At 39.9% G+C, this 12,583-nt stretch overlaps 1 protein-coding gene across 12 annotated transcripts in view; it reads left to right on the forward strand.

Annotated features, from left to right (window-relative positions):
• The window catches only part of TENM4 (teneurin transmembrane protein 4), a 1,542,144-nt gene that overhangs the window by 1,327,560 nt on the left and 202,001 nt on the right, over window positions 1-12,583 (forward strand). For all 12 annotated transcript variants that reach the window (XM_064720073.1, XM_064720105.1, XM_064720113.1 and 9 more), the window contains one exon: window positions 8,299-8,551. In XM_064720073.1, coding sequence (XP_064576143.1) covers window positions 8,299-8,551 — 253 coding nt within the window. The remainder of the gene's footprint in view (window positions 1-8,298; window positions 8,552-12,583) is intronic.

The following is a 12,583-nucleotide window of genomic DNA, read 5'->3' on the forward strand; positions in this document are numbered from 1 at the left end:
TGCACTACATTTCTTTCAAGAAGAACAGTCTTAGGTGTAATAACAGTTGTGTTCTTAAATGTGCAGTGGAGGGGGCAGCAAAACAGAACTTTTTCCATTTCCCCAGGCATGAGGGATGGCACCCAGCTGCTTTTGCCAAGTCTGTGCAGGTTGGACACTTGGGACAGGAGACTAACAATAATCTAAGTGGCATAGTTGGCTAAACTACAGCTACTGGGGTATCATGGGTGACTACAAATGAGAAAAGAGAAAGCTGCAGGATCCCAATTCTTCAGAGCTGGGTTTTGAAGTTTTAGACACACAGGTTTAGAAACATTGAAAGAGCCTAATTTGTAGCAACTTGAAATCAGAGCGCGGATGCACCATCCTTAGCTCCAGGCCAGTGGATTTTCTTGCCTGACATTATGGTTCTGTACCCTACTAAGATGCAGTGCAGGTGGGTTATCTTCAGTCATTTAGCTGAAGGGAGCTTACAGGAGCCACCAGTGCTGTCAGAATGGCACAGCAAGCTCATTTGAGCATCCTTGTGAAAATTAGGAGAGTAGCAGTTATGGGTTTCCAAACATGAGAACCCAGACCTCAGGGGCTGAGAACACAGTGTGGTTTACTGCAGCATCTCACCTGAGTGGTGAGGTTCACAGTTTTTATGTTTGGGACATTTCTGAGAGGAAAGGAGCTCTAATGAAGCATTGTTTATTTGTTTGTTTATATGCTTAGACCAGAAAGGCCAGCAGTTCAACAGCTTGAGACTTCAGAGGCTACTGTTGCCTCCAGTGTGTGGTGTCAGGGTAGTTAAAGATGTTTCTTTTCAGTAAGTCCAGCAGAAAATTCAGCCTCCAGGGCTGCAGGAAAATTTGCTTAACTGGGCACAGTAGAAGCTACTTTCCTGTGCTTCCCATAAATTATTTCACAAGTTAAATATGTTATTTGAATTTGCACTCTGCCAGATACTCTGGGTTTCTTCCACTTTCCTTTGTGCTAAAGACAATGATTCTTCGTAAACTGTCAGAGGCTAAACAGTAATACTCTGCCTTGATTTTATTAGATTGTGACTCCCTTTTATTGAGTAATGAACATCATGAGTTAAAAGTCTGCATATCATCCTTTGATGGTGACCTGAACCTTTTTAAAACCATTACTTGTAGGGCATTCAATCCAGTCAGATGCATGCTGATGAAAAAACAACCACCCAGAGCTCCTGCTGACTATGTACAGGCAAAGCTTGACAGCCCAGCATCAAACAAAAAATTGATTTCAAACTCAGAAGTCAATATCTTGCTTTTGCAAAGGCACTTTGGCACTTGAGAGGAAAGTTTGCATGTAATGTACACATTTGATGAACAAAATGCAGAGGAGAGGCTTGTTTGGACTTGATGTGGTGCACCCATGGTTTTCTATAAACAGTAAAGCCAATGAAGTGTTGATCTGTGCAGCTGGAGAGGAGCTTCAACTCATTTTACACATGCATACATAGCATCTAAATGGGCCTGATTTTTGATGTAATTGATCTAAACAAATGAAGTTTCTTAAGTACAGCTATGACCTGGTAATGTTTCACAATGAAGTATTAATAAGTTTATAAAGTCTTGTCTTGTCAGTCAGTAACAAAGTGCCATTTTATCTGCTGCCTGACTTTGAGGTCCCTCATTTTCACTTGCTACTTGTTATGGTCAGTTTGTGAGATGAAGAATGATTGCCTCTTTCACACGTGGTATACTGCTGGAAGTCAAGTTTAGATTGTGATAGTTACAGAGTCTTTCTGCACTGGTCCCTGACATGTGTAGCTTTACTAACAATACCTAGAATAGCTATGGCCAGTGTCTGGAGACATTCACAGGCACAGTGAGTAGTGCCATGAAAATACACCACAGGTTTTATATTCTGCAGCTTTTTTTGGCGCTCAGTCTTTGTAACACATGCTATTGCAGATTCAGTGTCCAAGTTGCACATTTAGAGGCATGCTCAAAACTATTTCCATCTATATAGCTGATGTTCCTCTAGTAAGTGGTTTCCAATGTTTGTGGATTTCTCTGAACAGAAGACTGCACCAAAGTTGCATGGGAAAACTCTTCTTTAGGCTTTAGACATCCACAGTCAGTTGCATGTTTATGCACTGGCTTCTAAAGTAAAGGTGAGATACAAGGTTGTGAAGATTGCAACACGAGGAGTTCAGCTGAAAAAAGACTCTGAGCCAGAATACTCTCTAGAACCAGGACACAGACACTGATGTTTCTAACTGCATGATGAGGACTATGTTCGTCTCTAAGTGAGAGCCCTTAATGGAACAGCAGCCTCCTGTTATTTTGTTACGTAAAATAAAATAGAGGAAAAAAGGTAAGGTTAGCTGTCCTGTTGTTATTTTGTTACATAATTTTTTTGTTACATAATGCAGGTTATACATCTTTGCTTTCCTTTTATGTTTCAGTGTCATTCTGAAAACTGGCAACACAAGATGTTGCTACAGGAAAAGATGTGTTTCACAGTCTGTTGAAAACACTCCACTTGATAGTAGGAAAAGCTAGTCTAAAGTGAAATTCAGTGGTTGTGTGTATTAAGGAGAGATACAGTCACTCAAGTTGTAACACTGATTCTAGTTTTTAAGTGTTAGTGAGGGAAAACACTTCTGCAAACACTTTATCTCTGCTCAGAGAAATCATCTGACAGCTGAGTGGCCTATTTCACTCCATCTCTTTTCATCCACCCTGCGGTGGCTTCCTCACTGGACTGTCCCATGGAGACAGACACTGTTGTCAGACATTGCTTGAAGGAGGAAATTCTCCTCTAGGTTGCAGAATATCAGTGCCAGCCATGAGGTGGACCAGCTTGGTACAAAAGAGGTACCTTCGCACACTGCTTCAGCTCGGTCTGGATGTTACACATTCAGCTGGATTGTCTGCAGATAGGACAAAAACTGGGTCTGCAATTTGTCATGGCTGTAATCAAAAGTCACTAAGCTACCCTCAGAGCAGGCAGTTCCTCCTGCTTTGATTTTCCTCCTAATATTTTTCCATTATCTGCCAAATTGGGGGTTAAATATTCTGCTCCCTTTTCATTTTGCAGACACTGTCATTGGCTTGGCATGTGTCTGATAGGGAACCTGTTTCTGGCAAGAAGTCTTGCTTCTAGTAGCAAAGTTCCTGTGTCCCTTAAAAAGGTGATAGAAAAGACCCAGGTTAGTTTTTCCTAGTCCACCTGACCTTAAGTGCCTCATCAGATTCATGAGAGAGGCACCCCAGCTCCATACCCAGTGGCACCCAACAGGACAGGGAGCCCTATGAAGGTGATTTCAGCTGGCTGGTGCAGGTGCCATGAGTGTACATCTGCAGCAGATTGAGGTGGGTCCTGTAACTGAAGCACGGCTCTTTGCTGTTCTGTCAACTGAATGCAGAGTACATTGTTTAAAAAAAAACTTGTTTATTGTTTCCTCTGCAAGGGGTGGCAGGGTGGGGGCTGGGGTGTTTCTCCTTGTGAGTGGGCACAAGCACAATTGTCCAAAGTCACACTAGCAAGTTCATCATCACAGCTACTGTGGAGCTCAAGTTCAAGGGAGCACCAAGTGATTCATTCCACCTGGCAATATATACAGTGAGTAAAAAGAAATATTTCTTGTACCTAATCCAGACACCAGTTAGGCATCAGTCTGTCTGAATGTGAGCAGACGTACAAATGACAAATGTGTGGAGGAACAGAATAAGCTGGGAAAAAAATGAGAATGTATTTTTCACTCAGAGGTTAGCACATTTGCTCTGAATACAATCCCAAAACCTAATGAATCAGAAAGTGTAATTGTTACATAGACTAATTTCAAAACAGTACTACTCATTAAAGATAAAGGGAGAGAAAAGGAACATGAGGTTCAGACCTTTTATTGAAATTTTCTCATACTAGGTCCTCATTGGTAATTTTTTATGGTTCACATTTATTCAGCTCTTCATTCACAGCCTTCTGTCAAGGCTCTCTAATACATACCAAGTACAAGCTTCATTAACTGTATTATCTTTCAGCTCTGCTTTATCTGTGATTACCAAGCCAGTGTTTGTCAATGACATTTTAATGTTAGGAAACAAATTTTAAATAAACAAAAAACCTAACATAAAAGCAGCTTGATTTCTATCTGGTTTATGCATTCAGATTTCCAAAGTTTCCTTGCATTTGAATACAGACATATTAGATACCGTTTGGCTAACTGTTAGAGAAAATGAGGGTTATGGGGAGCTCTAAGTTCTGGCTATTTCGACTTGCAGAGCTGCCAGCCTGTCTTCTAGAAATGGTGAACTTTATCTCTGGGATGCTCTGTCACTGGCACCTGGTGTCTGAGACTGGGACTGGTGTCTAAGACTCCTTTGCTATTGACAGGTCTCTTCTGTTCTCCCTTCAGGGCACAAATCAACCCTTAAACTGTTTAGCTTTACTCTGAGACTGTTAGAAATTTGGATGGGTGGGGGAGAGGTGCTTTACAAGGTGTTTGTTTTATTCCTTGGTGTTCTGTTAGCTCAGCTGATCCCTCTGAGTAGCTCATGTCAAGTTTTTCATTCTGACAACGAGTAGAGAGAGAATGACTGTGTCTGTGTCTTTTTAGAAACCAAAGAGGAAAATTGCAAGAAGGAAAATGTTGAAAATTCTCTTTTGGAGTAAACAAAGATAACTTACAGATAGTCACATTTAGCTATCTCATACTTGGTTAAGAAAGGTCTTGGGGAATCTTGTTCAATTTATGCACTGGCCACAGTGTCCTGCTCCATTATAATGTTTTCTGAATTCCTGTGCTGCTGTTGTCCCAGTAAAGGCTTGCTGGTAGATGTAGAGAGCTGTAGCAGACTTCCTTTGTATCCCACCTACGTGGTGGGATCTGTAAAAATTCAATCCTGTAAAAATTCAATTCTGTGTAGTAAACAGTGATGATCTGAGCATCTTGCCACTGTGTAAGATCTACGCTCGGTCATGATGTGAGAGCCATTGCAGCCAGCATTAAGTTCCCCTTCCTGGGGGGAAATACAGTCACACAGTTTGTATCACTCAAACATTGTGGGTCTAGTTAATTCTCATAGAATCATGGGTTTGGGTTGCACGGAACCTTAAATTTCCAACCCTCTGCCATGGGCAGGGACACCTTTTATTAAACTGGGTTGCTGGAAGACTCATCCAGCCTGTTCTTGAACAGTGGTGGGGCATCTGCAGCTTCTCCAAGCATACTCACAAAAGGGGACAGTTGAAATTTTAGGAAATCAATAAAGATTTTTTTTTCCTTTTGCTTAGCTTTCATGATCTTTTACAAATCCCATAGGAGCTTTGGTCACAGCAGAGGGTAAGAACCTAAACAGGTTTTTTTGCATTAAGGAAATTCTGCACAGCTACATTAAAATTTTCAGTAGGATAATTTCCTAGCTTGTGCTTTTGTCTGTACCTTATTTCTGATATAAAAAAAAATAAAAGGATCAATAAAAAAAAAAAAAAAGAATCGTAAGGCAAGGAAAATAATTACTAATTCTAGTCAAGGTATATTAAATTCCATAGTGCTCAGACATGACATAAGTGTTCAGAATTTGTATATGAATGAAATAAAAAACATTCTGGAAGGAAAAGCTACCTAAATGTCAGAAAAAAACAAAATGCAAGCTATAAAATCCTGTGAAAAATCTCATAGACCAGAGTGAGATAGATGTGCTGTCTTTACTTAGCAAAGAAATCACGGAGGATATGAAAATAGAGAATGAAAATAACACATTTTTACTTGATTCAAAAGCATTATCCATAATAGCATCTGCAATGTGTCTGTAATAATATGGTGTAAATTGAAATTTACATAACACATCGTTTAAAACAGTCTCTGACTCACAATGTGGAAATGGTGTGCCTCCTGAAGGAAAAGTCAACCAATAACAGAACTTTGCAGAAGGCCTATTTTTTATTTCAAGATCCACCCATTTAGCCCCTTTGTAGATTGCATAGTATTCATCTCAGACATGAGATATGCTGAGAACTTAAATAGCTGGTCTTGGAAACCTCTGGTATGTTTCTCCTGAATAGACAAGTAATTTTCTCTGGGCTAAGTTCTTATTAATGGTGATAGATTGACAGCCCTAAAAGTTGGAAACCCTCAATTTGCTGGATACCCTCTATCTTCCTCAGCTGCATTTAATACTCTCTTCCTATCTTGATTCCTGTCTGTTGAGTAGGAAAACAGTCATTAATTTTACTAAACCAGGAGTAGAATTCCTTCACTGTTGTTTCTATTGTCTCAATGGTCAGGACTTCAACCAAGCAAGAGTCCCCAGTAATATCCAGTCCAGAAAAGGTTGGACACTTTGATTCACATGGTGCTGCAGAGCTGAGATCAAACCTGGTTTAGTTCTGATACTTGTTTATAAGGTCTGTGCTCATTGCTCTTCCCTTTCATTTGCTGGCTGATGTGCAAGTCAGAGGCCAGTATTATTGGCATTATAGGGCTTTTTTAAGTTTGTTTGAGCTTGCTAAGTCAGATTTTTTAATAGTTCCTTAAATTCCTGTGAAAAGTCTGTCTGTCCAAATGTAGATGACCAGTATAGACCTCTGTTTGCACTTGTTTTCTGTGTTACTGACATAAAATAGAGAGACCAGTTAGTATGTGTGTGACTTTTCTGGGTATTTAGGGTAAAATTGGCTTTTTAGATTGGGACCTAAAACCACTCAGTTCTCCCTATGGCATATATACTCCTATTTGTGTGTCTGACCTGACAAAGCCAGAGGTAAATATATGTCCAGTCAGAAAAATGGCACCCCTGTAATTAACACGTATTTTTTTGCTAGACCACTTCCAATATCATAAGATTCTGGTGTAACCTGCCATAGTTAATGATGAGGCAGTGTGAGTCAATACAGGGTGAGTAGGGGCAGGATTGCTCTCTCACACATCTCCATGTTTTATCTAATGTGTTTAACTATCTGAGAAGCTGCAGATGTGAATGCTTCTTCTGTTCCTCTCCTAAATCCAAGTCCTAATCCAAATTTCAAAAGTACCATTACATGTCTGATACCATTTGTTGTAATTTATAACTGCATACGGTTTGTTCAGTTCTGAGGTCTCTAATTAGTGAATAAATGGGGGTCAATTTCTCATTATGTAGAAGTCTGTTAAGTATTAGACTGATAGGATAGACACTCTTTTCAGATAAGGCATCACTAAAGTGTTGTGTACTACAGAATCACAGAATGGGTGGGGTTGGAAGGGACCACAGCGGGTCATCTGGTCCAAACTTGCTGCTCCAGCAGGGTCATCCCAGAGCACCTTGCACACAATTGGATCCAGACAGTTCTCAGGCATCTCCAGTGAGGGAGACTCCTCCACCTCTCTGGGCAGTCTGTTCCAGTGAACAGTATTAATGACTTTTGAGCATGAACCCACTCAAAGTAGAGAGATATATGTGTCCTGTTTCTCATATGCAGTGTGCTATACTGTCAATCTCCCCCCAGTTCCCTCAAATACTTTAGTTTTCTTCATTTCCAAAAAAACAATGAAAAAAACTGCTTTATGGTTAGCTAAAAAAAAAGTAAAAATAGAGATATGGTCAGCACTTGATTCATCTTTCCTGGGTGTTTATCTTCCTCAGTCTGTATTCCTCAGTCTCTTGGCTAAGAAATACTCCGAGTTTTACTCAAAGTAGCCATAAGACTGATCTTTAACATCTTTATTCATTTTTTGTTGTTTCATTTTCCTGACACCGCAGATTTTATGCCACATGCATTTTTTACTCAGTTTCAGTACATTTCTAACAGTACAAACTACTGGATTTTGTTAAATTGTATAACCCTGACATGTTTTTATGGCTTTCACCAAACCCAGTCTATGATTAAATGTATTCTTCATCTTCTTCTTGACTTAACTATTGAAAGTTCTCAGGCAAAACGGGCAGAACAAACTTCTCTGGGAGCTGTATATCCATCATAAACCGACTCTAACGTGTTATCTATCCAGACTGGTTGTATTTTTCATGCTTTATCACAAATCAGTGCCACAGATAGATTGCAGTTTGAAACCTGCAGTTGTTCATCGGAGTTAACTTGGCTATCAGGACAGCCTTTCTGCAGTGCTTTAAACTTTCATAACTTTTGTGCATGAGACTGAGCTATTTTTCTAGCTGGCTCAGGGATCAATGCTGTGGCAGTAGAACATATGAAACAAAGCTCTGTTACCCTTTTGATTTTCATTTAGGATGTGTGACACCCCAGCCTTCTTACTTTTTAGAAGTGTCTGCACATAGATTAACCCAGTATGGAACTACTCAAATCATGAACCTTAAAAGTATTTTACTTATGTTTTAGATCATCCTCCAAATATTCAAAATCATTCAAGACTTCGAACTCCACCTCCTCCAATATCACATGCTCACACCCCAAATCAGCATCACGCAGCCTCCATCAATTCCCTGAACAGAGGGAACTTCACTCCACGCAGCAACCCCAGCCCAGCTCCCACGGACCACTCTCTCTCTGGAGAACAGCCAGCCACTACTCAAGAGCCAGCCCATGCTCAGGACAACTGGTTACTCAACAGTAACATCCCACTGGAGACAAGGTAGGTCACTTTCTTTAGCACTTAAAATGTTCTGACTCTATGTGCTCAGGATGTTATGGACAATACACACATTGCATAGCCAGCCACCTACTTTGTGAACTGGTGTTTGACTTAAGCATTTTGCATTGTATTTATTATTCCTTGTGTCTTTTTATTTGGACTAGGAGAAGAGGAAATTGCTCTTCTTTCATAAACTAAAAATGTTGTCTTTAACAGCTGTTTATAAGGTTATTTTCCTCATTCATAATTGGAATCAGGATCATAGATTTAAATGTTCTTGGTTTTCTTTCTTTTATTTTCCTTTAATGTCTTTTCTTCCTATGTAGTAGGATAAATCAATATCCTATTTAAAAAACTGAAATCAGTCAGTATATTGAAAAGATTTAGCCTTGTAGCTGTGCCTTATCAAGCAGTCCTTTCATAGTACATAATTCAGGAAAGGTTGATCTTGTATCACCTAATGAAGAGAGGTCAGCTGCAGCCCTTTTCAACATTGCTCCAAAAGCATGAAACACTGAATAGCCCAGCATCAGCCATCTAATGGTGTTCCCATTTAGCTCTCAAATTCTTTTCCACCTATGCAATACCTGAAGGGTGTAACAAGGATGTACAACAAGAAGTTGTTGTAGTTCATAGCTTTGTTCAGGTTCTGTGTAGGTTCTGGAAAAGAGAACTCTCACACTCCCTCAGCCTCAGTCCTCCTATCTGATGGTGAGTGCATCTACTTGCAGTCCCAGTTGCTTTCTCCAGAGGTTTTGCTTCTCTATTTCCTTTGCTACCCAGCAGCCACTGGGGATGCTGAAGTCATTAGCTCCCATACGTGGTGTCTCTTTCAGTCTGCAGAGGAGTCTTCCAAGCGTAAAACATGGTGTGCTGTCTTTGTCTAACCTTCTCAAACCAACAAGATTTTAGACAGCAAAATTCATACAATAACTGAAAACTGAGACAGGGCCAATATTTTTAACATCACTGCCTGCAGGAATTTCATTGAGAGGCAGCAATAGTTGCAGCTGTATCATGGGACAAGTTGTACCTAGTTTTGCAAATTTCTGCTAAGAGAATGGTTTTATAAAAATGAGCACATCTGTCAGTCTTTCTGAGAATGAGCTATATCTGCTGGCCTTCTGAAACTTCCAAAACAACCTGAATATCACATTTTGTGGCATTTAAAGATAATTAATTTCTCTGTGACTGCTTGATTAAAAAGACTCAACTAAGAACCTGGATCCAAAAGATTAAGACAAAATTATGAGCAAATAATGCAAGTGTGATTTGGCAACAGTTTTAGTAATTATATTGTGTTAGTAATTCTCAAGCACAAATACCAAAGCATTGAGTTTCATGTGGTAATTCTTATTAAAATTACATTAAAAAATACTTAGGCCCTACTCCTGCAGCTTTTTTTGTGATAATCCTCTATAATTCAGAAGGAAGTTCTGTACCTTTTCCTGGCCAGGTGGTGAATTCTTTATATAAGAGATAATACACTGTTTTAGTAGTGCAAAATCTTAAAGGCTCTCCTCATTTATTCTCTGTGAAAACATTGTGGATGAAAATTTTTCAAGATCTGAAGCAGACTGCTCTTGTTGCAGGTTGGATTGGTCACAATATTGCTGTTAATCAAAATGGCAGTTGGGAGGTCTACCTGCACGAAGAGCTCTTTCTGCATCACTTGATGATTTCACTCTAGCATCACAGATCAGTCACATTTGTACTTGGTCCTCAGCCTAACCATTTTATTAATTTGGTAGAAAACAGGTCATTTCAAGACTGATGGTGAGGCTTTTGACACACTGGTTGAAGTGGTGTAATTTCACCCAGTGTTTCTTTTTGACAACAAGCATGTTGGAAAATATGCAATTTTGTGCCAACAGCAAATGAGCACTACTGACTGTTCCTTCACTTACACAACATTAAGAAAATAAAATGTGTTATAATGGTGTCATAAAGAGAGTAGGCTGAGCTGCATAGATGATCAGGATATCTGGATTAACTTCCACTCTGACAGTCAGCTCTTCTGGCATGCAGAGGTCTTCCATTTCCTTCAGTGGGAATTGTGTAGACATAAAAGACCGGGCTTCAGAGCTTTTTAGCAAACTTGGATGCCCAATTCAGCCTCTTCCATGAGTCTGATCTTCCCCATCTTCTCCACTGCAAAGATTTTTAGAACCAAATAAAAAGAACCTATGAGAATAAAATGTCCAATATGTAGAAATATAAATCCTGGCCAAGAGACATTAATCCAAAAATAAAGATTTTTTGAAGTTAGGAGATTATGGTAATCTCATGTCAAAAATGGAATTGTATTTCCATTGGGTTTTATTTAATCCCATATTAGTCAACAGAGAGAGAACACAAGAAGAAAAAAGCTGCATCTTTTTAACTAGGATTGTCACAGGCTGTGGAATGTGCCTGCAGTTACAGAATTTAACCAGTTTGAAGTGGCTTGATTTTGACTGCCGTGGACTCCAGGCAGTTTTCAGAACTGGCAATTCAGACTGGTTTGTCACTGCCTGGAAATTTCTAAATTGTAATGCAAGGGCAAGCAGAGATGTGCAGCACAAATATACAACTGACAGGATAAGCCTATCTGAGAATTTTGTATGTTGCAAGAGGAAGAGCCCCTCCTCTTCTCTCCCTCCTTTTCATTAGTTTCCCTTTACGCCCTTTTCTCTGTTTCTCCTTTCTCCTCTTTCTTTTCCTGTCTGCTCCCTTTTTTGTTGCTTTAAAAGCCATGTATTATCAAGGTTGTGATGAGAAGATCTTTGCTCAGCAGTCACTCCTGACAGGTAAGTTCCCCCCATATTTATTCCTCAGTCTTCTTCCTTCTGTGGCCTCCTTTCTGTTCCTTTACATGAGACCTTGTGGGAGCAAACAAATGCCAACTAGATGGACGTTTAGTTGACAAATCAGCAGCTTTCAGGAGACTTCCATTCCCAGGAAATTTCGTGTGGTAATCATGTAAGGTCAGATTTCTCCCACCACTACTGCTACTGAGAAAGGAGAGTGTTTTGTAACTAGCCAGCGATTTACAGGTAATCTCCAAGGGATCAGGCTCCGTGAGCCTTCCATGAGGAGGACAGTCACGCATCAGTCCCTGAGGTGACCCAGGGACCCGTCTGTTACAAATGCATACATTACGAGATTGTATAACCCTCCCCTCCTCTGTTCTATTGACAATCCACAACTGAAATTCATGGAACCAGTTTGACATGGATTTTAACTAATGATGAACTTTTATTGATTGGTGTGTTGCTAGGTGCCTTGCCTCTTACCCATTAAATGCTCAGTGCATGCACATATGCTGCTTCTTTTTTTCTGTGCATTGAACTCAACATCCAGTCTTTCCTGCATTCCCAGGGAATGTAAGGAAGCCGCAAACACTTGGGGATGGATTGATGTCTCAAGTGCTGTGGCACACAGCTCATGCATGTTGATCCACTTTACTCCACAGCTGTGAATAGGAGTTACTTCACTTTCATTCAGATCAAGGAGTAGATCTGTTCTGTCGAAGCAGCCCGAAGGCTTCCAAAAGCAGGGAGTTGAGCTAAACAAGTGCTGGCATTAGCAGCAGGAAGAGGAGGCAGTAGAGAAATGAAAATTAGGTTTGAGAACATTTTAGAAAAAACAGTGTCAAGGTTTGTATAATGTGACAGGGCTGGTTTCTCTTGGTTTAGCATGTTACCTGATTCCAGTTTCTATGACAGGAATTCTTGTTTGAGTTCTTGTTACTTACAAGCTCTCGGCTCTTAATCCTGCGTAAGTGATAAAATGTCACAATGCTGTTATATTTTTTTTACTAGTTTTTGCCAGGGGATTTATTCACATTCATGCTTAGATTCAGTTTTGATGCTGAAAACAGACATCGGCAAAATCAGGACTGTATTTTGTTTTAAAAAACAAGGGAAGAATGTTCTTTTGCCGGGTCTCGAGAAACAAGCCCAAATGTGAGAAAGACACAGTTTGTTCCCAGCTGTGCCTCTGAGTTAATTCTTTATGTTCCTGCTGTTCTCCTCAAAAAGTAGAAAGCAG

Source organism: Zonotrichia leucophrys, chromosome 1, assembly GCF_028769735.1.
Source record: "Zonotrichia leucophrys gambelii isolate GWCS_2022_RI chromosome 1, RI_Zleu_2.0, whole genome shotgun sequence".
Lineage (NCBI taxonomy): Eukaryota > Metazoa > Chordata > Aves > Passeriformes > Passerellidae > Zonotrichia > Zonotrichia leucophrys.